At 40.1% G+C, this 21,254-nt stretch overlaps 2 protein-coding genes and 1 long non-coding RNA gene across 15 annotated transcripts in view; 1 reads left to right on the top strand and 2 right to left on the bottom strand.

Moving 5' to 3' along the window:
• nrxn2b (neurexin 2b) overlaps positions 1-21,254 on the top strand; it is a 667,491-nt gene that overhangs the window by 52,459 nt on the left and 593,778 nt on the right. For 6 of the 7 annotated variants that reach the window (XM_079668273.1, XM_079668275.1, XM_079668271.1 and 3 more), the window contains exon 2: positions 9,064-9,143. The exons of the other annotated variant lie outside the window; for it this stretch is intronic. The gene's annotated coding sequence lies outside the window, so the exon portion shown is untranslated. The remainder of the gene's footprint in view (positions 1-9,063; positions 9,144-21,254) is intronic. 7 annotated transcript variants of the gene reach the window in all.
• LOC307034152 (chromodomain-helicase-DNA-binding protein 8-like) lies at positions 1,759-7,330 on the bottom strand. Of its 7 annotated transcripts, none has more exons than XR_013806793.1 (7): positions 6,896-7,330; positions 6,203-6,277; positions 6,007-6,121; positions 5,100-5,211; positions 4,731-4,897; positions 4,439-4,593; positions 1,759-3,077 (listed from the first exon to the last, which is right to left on the bottom strand). XR_013806793.1 is itself a non-coding variant. In XM_079672920.1 (5 exons), the coding sequence occupies exons 2-5, from the start codon at positions 6,066-6,068 to the stop codon at positions 4,551-4,553; spliced, it is 384 nt and encodes a 127-aa protein (XP_079529046.1). In that variant the 5' UTR covers positions 6,069-6,121; positions 6,203-6,748; the 3' UTR covers positions 1,759-4,550. The 7 variants fall into 7 exon arrangements, 1 of the variants encoding a protein (XP_079529046.1); XR_013806794.1 differs by having other exon boundaries at positions 6,963-7,330; XR_013806796.1 differs by having other exon boundaries at positions 6,759-6,956.
• LOC307032058 lies at positions 17,710-20,578 on the bottom strand. The gene is made up of 5 exons (XR_013806143.1): positions 20,117-20,578; positions 18,967-19,120; positions 18,633-18,782; positions 18,393-18,494; positions 17,710-18,254 (listed from the first exon to the last, which is right to left on the bottom strand). It is a non-coding gene; the product is annotated as an uncharacterized lncRNA (long non-coding RNA).

Genomic DNA, 21,254 nt, shown 5'->3' with positions numbered 1-21,254 from the left:
CTCGTCAAGGTCAGCATTTCGCCACAGTCACTGTAGTGCGTTTCTGAGGGTGGACAATCACATGCTGGTAGGGGCGTGTATCCTGCTGCTTTCAAAGTCGCACTGTTCAGCATTCTCCAGAGGCCCCTGATTTGTTAGTGATGGAAGCAGCTATATCTTCCATACCCTGTTTGTTTCTCTTTTATACTGCTGTCTCATAATATGAAACATTTCAGTTTTTAGATCATTGACTGCGATTTATTTAAAGTATGTTGCCATATTTTCAAGGTAAAAAGTGATGCATTTATCAGTGGTTAATTTTATAGAAACCTTTAAAAATAAACTTGCATTAACAATTGATTTCTTTGAATTAAACCACAGCCAAATGTATTTTATACTGAGTGGACGGAGAACAAAACCATAGCCTCCTCTTCAAATCTTATGTACAGCCGGGTATTGTGCCAGTGTCATAGTTAAGTGCAAGAAATTGGGTGAAAATGCCTTAATTATGTTCTCTAAAAGCTTCCGCGCCATCCGCGCCATCCAACCCATCCAATACCTTTTGGTATTGAGCAATTACATTGCTTCTTCACTTATGCTTATTTAGCTTTGTCTGGCATCCATTTTCTGAATTGGCCTCCATCCGTGCCTCTTAGATATGAAAAGAAATGGAGTAGATAGACATTTAGAGATTGAACAAGAAAGGAAGAGCAGCAGAGTGAAATAAGTCGGGCAGAGCGGTGGAGAAAAGGATTATTGAATATTGCGCTATTGTTAGTCAGGGACGTCATTGTGCATGTGTGCGTAATCAGGGACACAAAGAGCCATGCCAACTGTTATTGACTTCAGGCCGTAGGATTATTGCTGTACTTATTCACTCCCTGATTATTGCCAACTCACCCCTGCAAAAGAAACAATCTTGTATACAAGTCTATGTGTAGCTCCTTCTCCCCATGAAACCTTACACAGGTGAATGCAACATGAATCACTGACAATACGATATACAATGTTAAAGCAAACTTCTTCAAGATGCAACATGTACACATTCTGTTGAAGACCCACATACTGACATGGTGTCCCTACAGTATATTTTGGATCAGCATTGCCCTTGCCTAATGTCCCTGCTGTATAACTTGCACTCAAAGGTCAAAGTTTAATGAAACATTTGCAGTTACAAGCACTGACCCTGACATTCAAAGGCAGCACTCTGTGCCCTCAAAAATGCATATTGTTAATTTTAGTATGCATTATTCTTCGGGGCAGACAAGCTATACATAGCTTTTTGGCCTAGCTTCGTGGCCTCCATTCAAAGCACTTTACCTTGTTTAAAGATCCCTTTAAATAATTAATCGAGTCCATCAGCTTCAAAGGGAGTGATCAATAGATTGAGCAAATCCCTCAGTCCCATTCTCGAGGAAGCTTCCATAATTTCCCCCCCTTCTTCACAAATTATTTATTTTTAGTGCTTCTCACGAAACATGTTAATAGGATTAAGGGAAACGGAAATTATGCTAAAAAGTGATGTGTGGCCTCATATCATCCTTGATCCTAAGGTACAGTGTGTTCTGTGTTTTTTAATGAATACTGGTTAGCACAGATATATATCAAGGACAGACGAAAGGAAGTTAGGTATGGAATGCCATTTAAGCCAAAATTAAATAAATACATAAATAATTACATAAATACATATATATATATAAATATGCCTATGAAATAAATAAATGAGGCAATAAATATGTATACATGTACATTTAAATACACATTTATTTATTTCATGGGACTTTTATTTCATAATGACACATTTATTTATTTCAAGAGACTTGTATTTCCTAATGACACATTTATTTATTTCAAGAGACTTGTATTTCATAATGACATTTATTTATTTCAAGAGAATCGTATTTCATAATGACACATTTATTTATTTCAGATGACTTGTATTTCATAATGACACATTTATTTATTTCAGGTGACTTGTATTTCATGATGAGACATTTCCATTCCTTATATGCAAATGAACGGGGCGTGGTTAGCTCACAGATCCAGAGACCCAGACCAAAGCAACAGCACCACACTGACTACTCGATAAGAGGAAGAAAATGGAGGAGAAGGACTATAAGGCAAACTACTAAATTCTCAGAGTCAGACATCACATGTAATCTGATACTCTAAATTTCACCCGCCAGAAATGTTCGCTTCTTCTTCTTCGGTGTAAATTGTCCGTTGGCAAACCAGTTGTCTTCTTCTTCTCTCGGTTTTTTGGCGGATTGCAAACAACGTTAAGGCGCATACCGCCACCTACTGTACATGAGTGTGAATCATCATATCATTCCATCTCTTAATTTATGGACGTATCTATGATCTAATGAATAAAACAAAACAAAACAACAATCTATGATCTTTCCTGATCTAATGTTAGATAATTTTACCTACCCCAGTTTCACTAAAGGTAAACAGTGCCTTTCTGTTAGCTCTTTCTCCCTCTCCTTTTGTTCCCAAAACACCAACCACACTCCATTCCCTCTCTGCCTCAAAAACGTTATCCTTTAGTTTTTCTCTTTCAGCTTTATAGATGTTCCACATTTTCTTTAACTCAACAGTTCCTACACTTGTCACTGTTACTTTTCCCCATGACATGCAGCGTACCATTCAAAGCTGTGTGATTTATTCTGAGTCTAGCTATCATCATTTCCTCCCTTCTGTTTCTTTCTTTATAAATATTTGTCTGCTGGTATGCATTTATCTATCACCAGCTTATGTTAGTATTAAATATACAATGTATTCTGGTAACTATCAAAATAAAGACATTGTATAGTGTTCATAACAGTATTTGTATTTAATCGATTATACTTAATACAATAATATTACAAAAAAACCTACATCTAAATAAATATATCATCTAAAATAGATGCATTTGATTTAGAAATAACAAATATAATTCAAAATGTAAACAGCAACAAAGAAATTATAAACATTCTTTTTCTTTTTCTTGTTAATATCCATTATCTTCTCTGTTATGTATCTTCCGGTCTTTGCCAATCTGGCCAGCATTTCTTGGTCCTCCACGTCTTTCTCGTACAGCCACTGCTTGAAGCAAACTGAAAATAAGAAACAACAATGTTTAAACAAGTCGTATTAAATTATGTGATGACAGAACTGCAAACAGAATAGCTGTAACTTTAACAAAATAAATAACTCAGTTACCTCTAATTATTAACCCATGTTTGTATCATTGAGTTAACTCTGTGTGTTGCTACTAGCATACACAACACCTGACGTGGAAACGTTACTCGTGGATGGGGCTACAGAGCTACTAGAAAGACAGTCGAACCCGGTGCATTCCTCCGTCTGAACGTGGTGCACTTTTGCTAAATGTTTAGACAAATAGCTCGTGTTACCGCCCTTACATGCTAAATTCTTATTGCACTTTTGGCAACGAGCATTTTCCACCTCAAGACCAAGCACCCAGGAAGTGCGCCGGACTCTGAGGAAAATATTCGTTGTGTCCAAATGGCGGTACTACAATTTCCTTATCAGTCTGTGACGTCGACCGGCCCAGAAATACTTTTTCCCCTTGACTAACATTGGGAAAGAGACGTCTGTAAATCGGTGGATAATTTTTTGGAAACTAAATAAACTACTCAGTATGAACTATTGTTTAGCCCTAGAATCATTAAGTCCTTAAAGTTGTAAAATGCACTAAAAGCCGAATCTAGATTTATTCTCTCTCTCCATTATTTCTAGTGAGCCGAGAGTGTGTGCTCGGGGGGCGGGGCTTAAGGGGCGCATGCTCTGTGAGCGCACAAAGGGGTTCTTCTGCTCTGACAGCCAGGCATGCTGGGTAATCTGTGACGTTTCGCTCTCTCAAAAGTTGGGCCATTTTGACCTCATGCGCCAATGAGCAGCTCTCATAGGAAAGAACGAGACCCCTCCTCCGACGCTGTATCCAGTTCTTATTATACATCCATGCTCAAGACGGGTAACTACACTCGGGGCACTTAGTTCTCTCCGCCATGTGTTTGTGTGCGCACGTGTGTGTGTGTGTGTTGCATGCATGTAGCATGTTCTGTGTGTAAACTGCCCCACCCCCTCGCACACCGACAGGGGAGAGAGATCTCTCGTCTGGATTGGAAAGATCGAAAATAAATCATAGACGCACTTTGTAGTCTTTTTTCCGTTAGAAACGGAGTTGGCGACAGTAAGACTGCGATATAATGTTTATGTAGATATAATACATATGACATCTATTTTTTAAATGTCTCCAGTACCGATAAAAAGATCGATAAAGTTGGACCTTAACGGTACCACGGTCTTTAATAATTCAGCCCCGGGGCCCGTTAATACTGGGGCTCGGTACCCATCCCTAGTTTTAATTATTACATCATCAATATTACATTTCAAATAACCAAGTACTTGGTATCTCACAAAGCGCAAGTGGCTAGTGTTGCTAAGAACATACCTGGTGATGGTGATGATGGCGGTTCCTCGCTGCAGGATCTGGTCGATGTCCTCCTAGCAGAAGCGATTGCCTTCGTCGTTCTCGTCCACGATGGCGGCGTAGGCTCCTTTCCTCAGCAGGTCCTCGATCTCCTTCTTGGAGAACTGCTGGACCGGCTAAAGGCGACGCGGAGAGACATTTACATAAGTGGATTTAGAAAACAATTTTCAAAAATAAACTAAGCGTACTGCAACAGCGACTGACCCAAAAACGACTTGGCATCTAGAAATATGACAGATTTTCTTTTTCTCACCCCGTTTTGTTGCCTTCTTTGTTCCCACTCATGCTGTGCAGGACGGCACGGTCCAGCCCGAGCTTCAGACTAGCTTTATCCAGCATTTCCCTCTCATAGTTTCTAGTGATCAGACGGTACACCTTCACCGCCTTAGGCTTGCCAAAACGATGACACTGAGCTTGAGCCTGAAATAAAAAATTAAAAAAGGGGTCAAAAGAGCATCATGTGCAGCTGCTGTTCAACGTTTTTAAGCATTAAATGGGAAAATATACACTTAAAGAACCGAGGGAATAAACGGAAAGACTGTTGTTGTTGTTGTTGTTGTTGTTGTAGCCCTATTGAACTATCTTTATGACAGACAGAGCAGATATATACAGTATATCGTACCTGCAGGTCATTTTGAGGGTTCCAGTCAGAGTCTAATATCACACAGGTGTCCGCAGCAGTGAGGTTCACAAGCTCTTGATCAGGTGTTTGATGTGGGCTGGCATGATCCTTTCTGCAGCGATAAATAAAGAAAACAAAGAAGACCTTATTAATAATAGTAATGATGGTAACAACAATAATATTAGTATAACTATTTATATAGCACTTACACAATTGCAAAGTGATTCTCACAACAAAAATAAAGAAAAAAACAATATCAACAATAAAAAAACTAATGATTATAGGAATGTTAAGAGACAAAGAAATGATAAACATTCTGAGAGGCCGACTACAAAAGGTAGACTCAATGGCTCTTGATGACATCAATGAGCAGTCCCAAAACATGCTGCTGTATAAAAAGAAATAGGTCCTGATTTCTTCTATTTAGTGTTGGATGATTTGTTGTATTGATTGCTGATGGATGTTAAGATATGTTTTACAATTAAAACAAAAAGATTATTGTATTTGGAATCAAAAAGTTTACAAATCGTAGTTTTAATAAAATGACTAGCAATATAGGGTTTATTCAACAGCGGTAAAGCATTAAGTTGCTAAATTAACGTACACTGAACTGTAAAACGTACCACTATTTAGGAAATGACCTGATCAGAAGGATTGACTAGCAAGACAGCAAAGAGGTGGAGGAGGTCTCTGTCATGTACAACCAACCATTAGTAGATGTTACACCTGAAAGAAAGATAAGAAAATAAGAGAAGACAGGAGGACAAACGTCCTCTTAAGTAAAAGACGAAATCATGTCAAGCTTTACATCTTTCCGTCTTTATAATGAATGCACTGTTGGAAATGACATTCCAAATGATAAATTCAAACTCAATACCGTAAATAACTGGGTACCAAAGTGCTTTACCTGATAGAACACGTTCCGCATGGAGCAGTAACCATCCGGCTCGGCCTTTTGCTGCATATCATCTCCTCCCTCTCCACAGTTTCCAGTAGATCTCTACTGCCTCTGTCCAATAAAACTGAAATTCCCCAAAACAATCATATTTAAAAATGTAATAACAATAACTTGCTTTTGGCATTCAAATGTATTAGAATCTCACCTTTTTCCTGGATGTCAGGAAGGCGTTCCCTTCAAATCCGCAACCAGTCATAGCATAGGAGTTCAAATGCAAAGCCTGAACGATGACAAGAGCGAGACTTACATTTTACAAGATAAGTAATACCAGAGCAGTGTGTACGACATGCAGAGAACAGATCAAATCCCCTGACAGACTCACACACTTTGGTTATGTCCTCATCTGATAATGATGTTTCATTTTTAGCAGCAAAGTAACATTAATCAAGGTATATGTTGGACCCAACTCATGTACAGTATGTTTTGCATCTCCTCAACAATGGTCTGTATAGTTGAGTAGAAACAAACTGTCCCTACAGTTTCAGGTAGATTAACAAAGAAAAGTTTGCAATGAAGCACAAAACCCCTCTTTGTATTAAGCTAGCTGCCACAGAAAGTACAGCTTAACATACTAACCTGGTAGAGTTAGCTAACGTTAGCTAACTTCATGTCCAACTAAAAACCTCTAACGTGCATTACATTGACGATTTTAAACACAACTTAACTCTCTCAACTTGTAAAATAACGTTGATTTAACATACCCTTAATAACTACATCACGTTTTTCAGGGGCAACACAAACTGCAGAAAACGTTAGCTGCTAACTGTTGTTAGCTAAGACAGCTAGCTCGTAACAATAGCCTCCTAGCAAACTTAAGGTTACGTTAACATTAACTTACCGTTGTAAGAAAGCAAAACGAACCTTCGAGAAATATTTTACTCGTGTAATTGTGTAGCGTTGCATACCTCCAGAAGGACTTTTAGCTGTTTCCCAGTAGAGACTAGAGAGAGCTGTCAGAGCGGTTGCTCTCAGAAGAGCAGCATTGGGCGGACCAGATAAGACCAGAGAATAACCAGTTAAGCACCAGAAAAGCACAAGAATGGTTCTTGAACCGGTGTGGTTTATTGGCAGTTTGCAAACCACTTAAGAGTACTGGAGTGTGAAACAAAAGCTATTGAGTCAGTGTTGTGGTGCTGTTGCTTTGGTCTGGGTCTCTGGATCTGTGAGCTAACCACGCCCCGTTCATTTGCATATAAGGAATGGAAATGTCTCATCATGAAATGTCTCATCATGAAATACAAGTCACCTGAAATAAATAAATGCGTCATTATGAAATACAATTCATCTGAAATAAATAAATAGGTCATTAGGAAATACGATTCTCTTGAAATAAATAAATGTGTCATTACGAAATACAAGTCTCTTGAAATAAATAAATGTGTCATTATGAAATAAAAGTCTCTTGAAATAAATGTGTCATTATGAAATAAAAGTCCCATGAAATAAATAAATGTGTATTTAAATGTACATGTATACATAGTTATTGCCTCATTTATTTATTTCAGAATTTATTTCATAGGCATATTTATTTATTTAATTATTTATGTATGTATTTATTTATTTATTTAATTTAGGCTTAAATGGCATTCCATAGTTAGGTGGGACTTCTTGAAAGGTCGTCTGCTGTGAGATGCCTTGCAATAAGGGAGAGAAGATGATAGTGATGACGGCTGAGAAAGATGGCCCCTAAGGACTGTTGCTTTGCTGTCAGTTCTTACTCTTGCCTAGGGGTCAATATCAGCAGTGTATATCTCTGTCTCTGGGTCTCCTAAGCAATGCAACCTGGACAACGTCTGTATTTTTTCACCCAGTTGGAGCTGGCATCGTTAATCATCCACATCTCCTTTCCGGCCCCAGCTCCTCTTTGTGCCCCAGGCTTCTCTCCGCCCTTTTATTCCCCTTTAGTATCTTGTCCTTTTGCCTGCCTTCGATGTCTTTGTATTCTAGGTATAGACATACTTTTATTTCACATCAACAAGTTCAAAGTGAACATTGTGGTCAGTATGTAATATGCAGGTTACATTGAGCATTCACTTACATTTAAAATGTGTCCAGTTTGCATTAAATGTCATGTTCAATAATCTTTAGCTGTGTAAATTGATTCCCAATTCCATATATTTTTAATATGTGCTGCACTAAAGCCCGCGTCACACTGACCCGAAATTGACACCAGATGGACACACAAATATGGAATTGTGAATTCCGCACGAAGATGGCCCCGAACTTGGTCATTCAGATTGCATGCTGATACTTTTACAATATACCAAAGATTTCTTCTCTCCTGATTATATCCTTGATTTGCATAATGAGCCAACATGAATTATGAAGCAAGTATATGAAAGGATGTCAAACTGAACGTCTAAATGCACTGATTGGCTTTCATTCTTAAAGTTCGATTAGGGAACACCTCTTAATGTTTTTTTCTGTCATTATCTGTGCTTTCACTCTCTCCAAGGTTAAGATCTTTCTCAGTGAATGAGGCAGGCGTTGACAACTTTACATCCACACAGAGTACGAGGAGTGACGTGTTTGCCAGAAAGGAGCTAGAATGAAAAGAAAGCATGGTTTGAGTAGGAGGGAGTACATGCACAAACTTCTGGAAGGCATAACTGTTCCTCACCTAGAGCAGCATATCTTGTTCATGTAGCCTTTAATACACAGGAGAGGGAAGGAAGCCATGCTAGCTCAGATGAACACTGGTCTTCCCCCACAGCTGTAACCTGCATTTGGCTTTATTTTCCAGTCTTTTAGGTCATCTAATCTACAGGGCATCACTAGCCTAAATCTGGAATGTTATTGGCCGGATCTCTCTCTTTGTGTCTTCCAATGGGCCAAAGCAAAATCGGTTAATATTTAAGAACTACAGAAAACACATGCTTTGGGCTTTTTACCACCAGGAGTGTGCTTTATGAATTTGGAACCACAACTCTTAATCCAAATTAAAAGAAACGAGTACCATTTGAAAAATAATAATGCTTAAACAAGTATTTTGATTCTGCTTGTCAGGTCCCCAAACGACTACTCGTTGGCACTGTTTATCATCTGGATGAGGCTGTGCAGATTGAGGCTTTCCAAGAACTTTGAATGTAAGTGTCCATCTCAGTTTTCAATTATCATTTATTTATTTGTAACCCTTTGTTGGCATGAAACCCAATAAATACTAGAGGTGAGAAGCACTGCACTCTTGCTATTTATAATAAAACCTTCCAATCTATCCACACTAATTTATGTATGTTAGAAGATTATTTGCTCAAAAATCCCCATAATCAGTCAATAGCAACATACATTGGTACGCTAGTTAGCTTGACTGATATACTTCCACGATAATGAAACAAACGGCAGATAACACTTTGATCTCATTTATTATTTATGCGTGTTTTTCAATGATATATTTTTTCTACATACAAGGTTTGCAACTAAGGCCCCGGCCACACGAGGACGAAAACGGTCGTTTGCGTTACTGTTTAGTGTCATATAGACCGTTCGGCCACACGAAGACGACCGAATATGACAGTAAACAACTGCGGAAACGATAACGGGTCCCAATGTGGATAGAACCGCATACGCGACGCTCTGGGGGGTCCAACGGCTCCATGTGTAAGCCCTATAGAGCTCCTGCGGATGATGTCACATATATGCTGGTCACGTGACGAGAAACGAAGGGGGCAGCCATTTTGGCAGTAATCGCGTCAGTAAATTCATTGGCAGGCACTGGCAGACTGTCGAGGATGGTGGATAACTGCTGTGCACCAGGTTGCACAAATAGGCGTGGGAAGAAGAAAGGTGTATCTTATTATCGCATTCCAAAAGACGCGGAGAGGAGGGAAAAGTGGATCGCAGCGATTAAAAGAGCCAGGAGCCGTCTGAACAAGACTGAAAGATGGGACCCCCCGGCCGTTTGCTTTCGCTTATGCAGTGATCACTTCATATCAGGTGGGTGAAGGAATACAGTACAATGCTACAAAAAGTTTCTGGTCAGTTTAATTTTTACCGAAGTAGAATCTAGCACCCAGTTATTATAGCTAACGGACTCTGTGATGTCCCTTTTTAACTCAACAAGTGTGGCTCTGGTGCAGCCTAGCCAGTTAGCTTGTAGCAAGCTAGTGGTAAACAAACCCGTGTTGAAAATATTCCTTCTTATTTTTTAGGGAGAAAGAGTGATAACCCGTTGAGTCCGGATTTTATTCCGTCAATTTTTGATTACCTTCCATCTCCATGCTAACGTGACACTGCCGTAGCTAGACAAGCTAATAAACAAACAATGCTAACGTGACACTGCCTATCAAACTGGAATAATTTAATACTTACCCTTGCAGTGATGATGCCGAAGTTTTTGGATGTAAGACTGTTGAATGTTGTTTACGAAGCCGGACTGACACCATTTGTAAGCCTCCAAGCTTTTGTAAGCTCTGAGGGAGTCTCCTGAGTACACTGATGGAAAGCTTACAAGATAGCTGTGGATGTCCGCGTAGCGCAAGTCGGGTACATCGTCTTCAGAGCAGGAGGTTATGCTCTTGAAAAGCACACCGGGTGCATTATATAGGTCGCTTATATTTAATCTTTCTAATTTTGTACTATAAAGCCGAATTTCACTTGAATTAAAATGAGATGTATACTCGCACGGTAGGAAAACGCTGGCGCCGGTCGTCATGTTTACTGCCAAAATGGTGGCTGATAACCAAAAGTCACGTGACCGCAGGAGCTCTATATGATCATTTTCTGATAATGATGACGCAAATAGCCCCGCCTCTCCCCACCGCTGCTGCTCACCCCCGCGTCAAAGTAAACTGCAAACTTAATTCAGATTATTTATCTTTCTCTCTGTATGGACATAAACGCGAGTGAAGTCTAATCTGACAGGACGGAGACATGCAGCTCTGCTCACCTGCAGCTCCTCCCGCTTTGATGCAACGGTGAACGGAGCAAAACACACACTTCAAGTCAGATCATCACCCTTAGCTATTTTAATTACCTCTCAAGCTACCTAAACTAGTTATAAATATGTTTATTGTTACTGTTGGCCGGGTCACTCATTACTGGATCAGCTGCTGCTTGAGACAGACACTGACGCTGTCCGAAGAGAGGGAGGAAAAAGAGAGGCTCCATGTATTATATTATTATATTATATAGAGTCGTTATTCATTTGTTTTAAAGCTCAATAAATAACAAAGAAGACCTTTTACCGCCACTTTTATAATTTTGTCAGGAAGATGTAAACTTTAACACACGTTGACTGGCGAAAAACTCTGCCCGGTTCCCTCGGCTCCCACCGCGGAGAATAAACAGAAGGGCAACCATGACAACCATGCTTCTTCGCTGCTTTTGTGGAGGAAGTTACAGCGCCACGTAAAGGCTCCTATATATGTACTGCAGCTTCTCCAGCGGTTGGAGCTAAACGGAGCTGTCTCGTGTGGACAGACACTATCCGGTGAACATTGCGTGTGGACGGAAGCTTTTTTGCGTTTGCGTTAATCCTATGCGTTTAGCCGTATGCGTCCTCGTGTGGCCGGGGCCTAACTCCAATCTCTATCCAAATGACAGACAAAGCTTCGAGTGCGTCATTTCCAGCTGTATGACCATCACATTTGTAATTTCCCAGCTAAAGGAACAGACATTGATCCGTGTTGAGCTAGCTGTCCACTCCTTTTAATTTAACGGCCACTGGCTCATTGTAATGCCTCAGTGTCCTACAGGTGTCATTGGATCCATCACTGGAGATGGGCTTGATTGGCTATGCAAGTTGCTAGGATCATTAGAGGCAATGGAACCGATGAGATTCCCATTTTCACGGCTTCCCTCATTCGCATATTGGCCACGGAATTAACTGATATGCCATTGTTTGACTGGCAGGATGAAGTGAACAAGCACTTTTCAAGATGTTAATTTCTTTGTAATATTGCCCTTCCAAAAAATAAACGTTATAATATAGTTTATGTTTTACATAGCAGTTTAGAAAAAAATATCAAGAGCATTATAAATGTTTTTTTGGAATAAATCCTACACTATTTTTATCTGTTCACTCTTACATTTAAACTGGTGTCTTTCACACGGCAGTTTAGATTTTAGACTGACATTTAAGAATATCCAATGTGTTATTAAATTGGCATTGAGTTTGTGAGTCAGGCTTCCTTTAAAAGCTAATGGAAAGTGAAATACTCAGTTTACCAGACAGTTTTGAGTTCCATACAACAGTTTATAGGCCTAATGGGTTTAACCGTTCAATACCTCTGACCGTCTTTATTCTTTTGGTTTACAAAGATCTAACAAGCTTAATCTACACTGGTTAAATAATAGGCTTTTATCTACTGAGCACAAACACTCACACAGGCTTACATGCATATGCAACATTCCAACTTATAACTTTATACGTTAAATCCCAGAGAAAAATTGATGCATGATGCAGCTTCCCTACTCATAAAACTGGGAATCTTCTTTGGTCTGCAACAACCATTGTTTTTAGAATAGGGAAATCAAAAAAGAATTACCAAAAAGGAACGTTAATAATAATACATGAGACTTGTACTGTATAGCGCTTTTCTATAAACTCAAAGACGCTTTGACAGACATTAAAAAAACAGAAGATAGGGGGGGTTTTGAGTGATGTTTTGAATGCTGTGAGGGAGGAAGAATCTCTGATGGATTGGAGTAGTGAGTTCCAGAGGGTGGGTGCAGCAACGGAGAAGGCTCTGCCGCCCCAAGATTGAGGTTGGTCCGGGTGGGGAGGGACAGGAGTTTGGCAGCAGCAGAGCGGAGGGAGCAAATGGGAGTGTGTCTGTGGAGGAGGCCAGTCAGGTAGGATGGGGCCAGGTTATGGAGGGCTTTGTATGTCCTTAGGAGGATTTTGTACTGAATTCTCTGGGGGATGGGGAGTTAGGCATTTTTGCTTGAAAAACTTAGACAAACGGTTATCAAAGTAATACTTTTTTAGTATATACTGTTTGGTATCAACTAATCTTTGAAGGTCAGCTCACACATAAGAGATCATATTAAAATTGTTCATGGAACAGTGCAAATGCAAAGAGATTGTACTTTGTAATGTGTGTCTTTACAGGAAGTGAGTTATTGCAAAACATAGCAAGACATGTTTATTTTGGTGGTTTTAACAATTCATGTTGAGTGGCAGGCATTTTATAGACAGCTTTGCTTTAGTTTTTTCCTATTTTTCCCAAAATGTCCTAACATTATATTAAATGCTTGATAAACTATTAATGGTTATATCTTCAAAAAGATTAAACTGGTTGTGCAGTTATTTTTTTATGAAGCTTCGCAAATTGATTGATACAAGTTTTACATGCTTTTAAATATTAACTTACTTGCATAATATAAAAGTCTGCAATTAGATTGGGGTTCAAATCATCGTTTGTGCATCGTTATGACCTCAACATTATCAGGTATTCTCTGCACCCCAGACACATTACAAACTGCCATACCCATACGTTGTCATGTACTTGCCTTTCATTGGTGAGTGCTTCAACAGTACACAGGTTATTTACAGCTGTGGCCTCGCCTCTCCTCCACACGCAATTAAAAAGCTGTTTGAATGCACTCATGTGTAAATCATCGGCCACCTATCCTTCCCTATTTCTCTCCCCCGTTTCCTTTTATTTTTCCTCCGTTTTGCTCATTGGAGGGGAGCTTTTTCATCACGCCACAGATGACATCCCTCTTTTTGTCAAGGTCGCTGAGGAGGGGCTCCCAGATGATTGTTGTCACCTGTCACCCCTTTTTCTTCTCAGCATCGGTTTTCCCTGTGAAGTGCCGATTGTGCCGACACCATACGAGCTATTGCCAAAGGCGGCTTTTGCTCTGCTGCCATGAGCATGTTCTCCCCATAGACTGTATATATAAATGGACGTAGTGTCCGTGACGATAGGATTCTGCAGACTTGCCGAGAAGCCCTTAGTAGGGCGAAGTCGGCCACTAACGCTTGACAGCGATGTCAGAGTCTAATCCCGCCTGCTCCAAATAAGGGCAAAGAGGCGGAGCCGAGGCGCGACCTGCTGCCTCCGAACTGGAAGTAGCTCAGGCTAAGAAGCTAAGCTAACATGAAATACATGCATACCAAGTTACTACTAACAGTGTAGTTCCCCTATATAAACGTTACATTCATAATCAAATGAGACAATCTGCAAGAGAATTAGCTATATTTTGTTATTCTTAATGCTTGTCATTCACACGTTAAGAAAATAAGTACAGATACATAGCAGAACAATTGTGGCGATGTTCAGCTTAAAGAGCCTGTGACACGATTTCCCCCCATCATCCAAACCCATCAATTTGAGTAAATATTGTCCCCTTGAAAACCGTTACTGAACTGATTTTGGATATTTGTACTTTGATAACCATTAATCTGCCCTTCAATGTTGACCATTTCCTGGATCTTCTCGGGGATTCTTCAAGTCCCGCCAAATTATGGGTGACGTCAATGCGGGCACAGCGCTCCAGCTGCACCGTTCAGCATCCCAGCATCTGCATGTAAACGCACGATGGGGCACACAGCAGCAAGCTCAGACATCGATGACAGTTTAATTTTGAACGTGTCTGAGAGCTCATATGAGGCTGAAGGATCGGTTTATTTTGTATCTGTTAGAAGTTTAGGAATTAGGTGCGTCAATATGGGCGATCATACGGTCATGTAGCCAGTGGTGGACTGGGACTAAAAATCAGCCCGGGACTCTCGACCGGCCCACTTCGGTACAACTAGTAAATTGTCAACGGGGGGAGTGGGGGATGTGCTAGTGACTTATCCGACCGGCCCACTTCGGTACCGGCCCATCGGGATTCGTCCCGATGGCCAGTCCGCCACTGCACGTAAACTGTCAACGGGGGGAGCCTCGCTGCGGGGAAACGGTGGACCTAGTGTCCCGATCGGAGTGGGAATAATAATAATAATAATAATCCGTGCATTTTATCCATTAATTTCCCCAACATTGTGGTAAAAAAAAACACGTTTAATCCATGTTGGTGTACTACTACAATCAGTTGTGTAGTGGGGATGTTTAACTGGATGGACGGGGTGGTGGGTGGACGGGAGACACTATAGACGCGCTCGTGAACTGTCAACGGGGGCTTGGGGACCTCTGTGTCGCCTGTCAGCGCAACTTACATGATGCCGTTTAGACAATATAATAATAAAGGGCGGTGCCGGCTGTCAGCGAACCGATCCGGCCATTCTGCGGGACTATCACTCAAATGCGGGACATAGTCTCAATGTGTGGGACGCGGGACAAATAATAAAAATGCTGTGTGTGCTGTCCCGCACAGTGCGGGACACCTGGTCACCCTACACACACAGTTCTGCCCCTCACACACACATGCTTCAAATCAAGTTGCATAAATACTTGAGCTACGTTTTTATTATAATTACTGTGAAATCTGCCTATTATGTTTTCGTCATTATTACAACAAACACACACTTGCAACTGATAACACTGGCAATGATTTTAGGTGTATTAGACTATTAAAAAAAGAAATCATGCTTCAAATAAGTGGGGGTACGGCGTACCCCCGTGTCCAACGCCCACTACACCACTGACTGCAACTACAAAAAGCTAAGGTTTGTTTTCTCATCAGGAAATGCAGACCGGCTCAAACTAAATATTTTTAAATCATCATCCTCACGATCCTTTAATGTATCATATGTTCACCGAATTGACATGAAAGCACTAATAAATGTAGTTTCATCCATTTGAGTTTACAAAAATAATCGATTATATCACATCCGACGGGAGGAAATTCAGCAGCTCTCACTACCGATTTTTAATCCTAATTTAATCATCATCTTCACCACGATCATCTATGTTTATGTTCGCCGAATTGACATGAAAGCACTGACAAATATGAATATACTGTAGTCAACTTCATTAAAACGTTATTAACGTGCCTAAACTCAGTAATTCACCATTTCTACGCATGACAACACACTTTGTCCGTGTTTGGCTCTCTCGCCGCACAGTGAAGCGTTCCCGCATTGACGTCACTTCCGGCTTCCCCCAAAACCTCAAAATGAGTCGAAGGAATTTTCCCGCGATGTTCGAAATTATTGATATTTATCGGAATGGTATCGCTTTTTCTTTTTTAAACTGACGGTTCGAGATTACTAGTAGCCCACTATTTCATTGCACAACAGTTGTTGGGTTCGTGTCACAGGCTCTTTAATAAGCCTTGTTCAACATAATTTATTTAGCTAATACTACAGCAGGCGAACCAAGTCTGCGTTTCGCTGCATTCCTTGATCTCTAGTTATAACGACGGACTCCATCGCCCGGACCTAACGGAGCCGCAGTGGGCTAGCTCCGGGACCCTGGCTGGAGCTAGCCCCCTGCGGCTCCGTTAGCTCCGGCGGCCACCACTGGGATAATTGGGTCCCCTATTAACATTTGCTCCCGTTTAGCATTATGGCCGTCATAGCCATAGACCAGGGATCACCAACTACATTTGTCCAAGGGCCAAAATGTATCCAATAGACACTATTGCGGGCCAGCGATTTTTATATAGCCCAGAATTTTGAAGTTGTTGACTGAATACATGCTCTGAAAGTAATCAGAACACAGTTACAGTTACGTGTCTTAAAAAAGTAACATTCAGATTATTTTTAGAATACTTTATTTTTCCATAACAGATGGGTATGTTTTGGTGTACTGGAGACACTTATTTTACTGTTTTAATGGCTTATCAAGAACTCAAACACAACATCTTGGTGTCATTCTGGACAGCTCTCTCATCTGCACCCCACATAAAAAACATCACCCGACCTGCATTCTTTGTACTGTCAAAACCTTTCCTTGGAATATGTTATGAATTGTAAGGTGTCCCTGGGTGCTTTGAAAGGCGCCCCTAAATAGAATGAATTATCATTATTATTTATTATCTGAAACGATGTAATAACTTTTAAAACTTTTTCCAGTCACTTGCCCCATGCATTCAGCAGCAGCAGGCCATTCACTTTGATTTGATCCCGTTGTGAAATGTCATCATTTCGACAATAAATAAATGCTACATAAACGTTATCTTGCACATTTTATCTATCCATCTCCGTTTCTAACTTTCAATATATTTTAAAAGAGATCTCTCTCTCTCATCTGCGTGCGGGGGCGGGGCCTCACAGACACGCTGCATCTCTCTCTTGCTCACAGACACAATAGAGTCTGTATGCAGACCGCAGCAAGGAGGCGGATCCTAAAGGGGGTGTATCCTATAGGGGGCGTTTCCTAAAGGGTTATGAGCCCCGCCCCCCACGTACTTCTTAAAGGTATATGACGCTCTGTTTCTCATTTATTTTAATGCTTTGAATGAATCTTAAAGGAACTTTGAAAAATAATAATTATAATTAATTTGCATAAAGAATGAAGAGTATACAACCCACAGAGAAGACAAATTAATTGACCTATTGACAGATCATAATGAATACAGAGTCAACCCTAACCCTAACCGTAACCCTAACTCATAAATTGTAGGCATATAATTTTTTACTGTTTGTGCAGTGGTAGTAATTATTATTCAAATCAATCAACTACGTTTTATGGAAGATATTGCTGTATATCATTTAACAACATGAGTAGAGGTTTCTGTACACCTAAAATACTGAAGTTGAAGTTACTGTCCTGATGTGTATTATTCATTTGTTGATGTTGTGTCTGGTGGTAAGATTAATTAATTAATTAACGTATTTATTATTTTTGAAATATTACAATACACATCAAATACTAAATATGAAATGTAGACTACATACCAATACATTGTACAAAAAAATATAATAATAATATAATATATATAAAATATATACAGTACATACAAAGAGGAAAGTCTTCATTAAACATAAACATTTTAACAATGCTGATGCCTGCTTGCAATTTTCAAGCTAACAAACAACTTGGTGGCTGTTTCCCCAGGTGAACTTCTGTACATGAATGGGGTTTCTCAGCCCAGAAAATGTTCTTCCAACAGCAAAAATGCCCTTTTTGAGGTCTAAACATTGGGATGGAAGACGGTGATTAGAAGTAATATCAGGAACAGATGATGAGTGACGTCGATCCATGTGGGTCTTGAGGTTTTTCATATATAATTCAGTTTTACACAAAGGGCATGTTGTTGTTTGGCCCTTGAATGGACTACTTTGCTGCGACTGATGGCTTGGAGTGGAGTGGAGGCTACAGATGCTGTGGCAATTTGGGAGGCTGCAGAGGTGACAGGGTAGGCTGAGGAGGAGACAGTGGATAGATTACATTATAGCAGTATAGTTGTATAATACATTTTTCCCATGTTTTGTTTAAGTTGTCTTTAGGGGGAATAAGGTTATGACCACTGCTTCTCGTGTGTTCAAGTGCATCACTTACTCTGGCGAAGCGGTCCAACGCTGCAGGCTGCTGGGCCAACGGTGTAGTCTGCTGGGGAGACAGAGGAGACTACCGTGGAGGCTGAGGAGGAGACAGTGGCGGCTAGTGGGGAGACAGTGGATAGATTACATTATAGCAGTATAGTTGTATAATACATTTCCCCCATGTTTTGTTTAAGTTGTGTTTAGGGGGAATAAGGTTATGACCACTGCTTATGGTGTGTTCATGTGCATCACTTACTCTAGCGAAGCGATCCAACGCTGCAGGCTGCCCCTGCGCACTTCTGAACATGTTTCAGAATAGTGGGCTGGGTTCTGATCTCCCCACAGTAGCAGCAGTGGAAATGCGAGGATTTGCAACACACACCATTGCACCTGTACATTGTGAATCCTACAAAGAGAAATCCAGTTTACAAATGACTTCATTCTTAAGGCAATATAAAAATGTAAACTGTATTCAAATTCACGTTAGAATAATATTAGTTAGTAATAGTTAATTGGTTGGACTAACTAAAAATAGTCAACTATTTGTACATTTTGGAAGATCTGCAACATTTATTTAGATTAAGAAATACCTCCATGTTTAACAGCCGTTCTTCTATGGGTCTGCAGATGTGCCACAATATGGCCATAGTCCCCCACCTTGCTGCAGAATGTGCACTTGTACTTATTAGGGCCTTCACAAAGGGGTTTTAGAAGGGCATCCCCCTTGTAAACAGTTGGGTGAATCTGGAAGAAAATGAGGAATTGTTTACTATTCAAACTGTTTTTATTTGCACTTTCAACAGTAACCATTCATATCACATAAATGACAGGAAAGCTTTGATATATATATTTTAACTGGATTGCTTATTAGTTTATGCAGCTCAAGGGGTCACATCATTTGTATAATATAACTAGTGTTTTTGCTTATTATATAGATATTAAGTAGTTTTTATTATGTTACATTCTTTAACCTGTCTTTAATAGAGTTAGGTGAGCTATTAATCATGTGTTAGATGACCAGTGACTCTTCTCTAATCATATTACTTTACCACATTTCTGATGATGCCATAACTAATGTTACATAATTATAGAAGACACATCCGAAGTGTTATTTTTACATATTGATTAGCAGCCGACATTTACCGGTACTGAAAGGATGCGTCCGTCTCTCGTCTGGTTAATTACAACCAGTAGTTACAAACTGTTACAGTTACAACCTTAATCAGTACCGCACATCTTATTACTCAATTCAACCAACCAAGCTGTTGTCTATCCGAATCCATACCATATTATTTGATTAAGTTACAGTATGTAGGGCAGGCCTACTTATATTTCCAAGATAATACAACAGTACACAACAGTACACTAGCATCATGCTAAGTGCTGGTTAGCATCACAGCATATACGCTAACCTTGGGTCAATTAGATGATTAGCTTTGGTAACACAAATCAGTATTGTTACCGAGCCTGATAATCTATTGACCTATCTAAGCTTAACGTTATTACAACAGTAGAGTAGACCCGGTTGCAAACGGGACTATAGGCCAACATGTGTATAGCATCATGCTAAGTTAGCATTTAATACCACAAACATTTTTAACACATACAACTATTATTTACTTTATTAACGCTTAACGAGGTTGGACAGTCGATGTTGTACTTTGATAACGAGACAATTGTGTGCTCAGAAAAATGACATTACAATAAATATAAACATGCATCTCTGGAAAATACTATTACCGCTGTTTCAACCGTTTCAACGTGTTATTCGGCCATCTTGAAAGAACGAATGACTTCTGCGAGGATTTATAAAAGCAGCTGGAATCCCTTAAGTTGCATTACTGCCACCTCCAGTATGTATTTCTGCTGAGTGTCATTATTCTATTGGATAGGGGATAGATAGGAACCGCCCCCTGCCTGCGGTCTGCATCCAGACCCATCTCCACAGACATGCTGCAGCGCTGTGCCGTGTGTACACAGTTCTATCGGTAATGAATATTACATTTTGTGAGGAAACTTTTCCACCAATAATTCCAATAAGTATTCCAAAATGTATTCACTTCAGGTTTACGAAAGTAACTGTTATCAGGTTACTCGTTTTTCAAATGTAACGCCAGCTGAATACAGTTAGCCTACTTGATTTTTGTATTCTGATTACGTAACGCCGTTACATGTATTCCGTTACAACCCAACCCTGCTTCTAGGCTACTAGCCCGCAGCTCCTGCCTCTCTGTTGGACTCTGTCGCAGCGGGGCTACTGCTGTGGTGCGGACTCGGAGTGCATTAACCAGACTTTTCCAAGCCCCCAGGAAGTGCGCCGGACTCTGATGAAAATATTTATTGCTGGCCAAATGGCGGTACTACACTTCCGTTTGGTTGCCAGGCCCGGAAACACTTTTTCCCATTGACTTACATGGGGAAAGAATGGTCTGTAAATCGTTGGATAATTTTTTTAAACTAAATAAACTACCCAGTATGAACACTTGTATAGCCCTTATTAAAAACATTCGTTCCTCAAGTTGTAAAATGTGCTAATAACGTTATTCTGAGAGTTATTTCCCTCTGCATTATGAACGCGCATCTAACCCACGGGACCGCGCTGCCCGGCACGTTCATGTGATGTGACGTGTTCAGTACTAAATGAGTTTTACCTTTACCCATGGATGCACAATAAGAACGGACCCATATCGCCTTACTGCCAGCCTACGGAGCTGTAATAATGGATATATTGCACATGTTTGCTGTAATTCATCATTTGTAAAATATTATACTACATGGGCTGTATGATGTAAATCTTTTATTAAATAAAGTTAATATTACCGACGTAGATTAACGTCCCTGTAGCTTCTTATTGCACTTGCAATATACCATTAAAGGA

This window comes from Notothenia rossii (genome assembly GCF_949606895.1).
Source record: "Notothenia rossii genome assembly, chromosome: 3".
In the NCBI taxonomy this organism is placed as follows: Eukaryota; Metazoa; Chordata; class Actinopteri; order Perciformes; family Nototheniidae; genus Notothenia; species Notothenia rossii.
The sequence above is the reverse complement of the archived record's forward strand: the minus strand, read 5'-3'. Positions and strand labels throughout refer to the sequence as shown.

Bases quoted from the DNA above. Each gene is read 5' to 3' on its own strand.
- LOC307034152 (XM_079672920.1), bottom strand. From the start codon at position 6,068: ATGATATGCAGCAAAAGGCCGAGCCGGATGGTTACTGCTCCATGCGGA. The intron at 5,212-6,006 runs GTAAAGCACTTT...TTATCGCTGCAG, and splicing joins TGCGGAACGTGTTCTATCAG to AAAGGATCATGCCAGCCCAC. The intron at 4,898-5,099 runs GTACGATATACT...TTTTTATTTCAG, and splicing joins ACCCTCAAAATGACCTGCAG to GCTCAAGCTCAGTGTCATCG.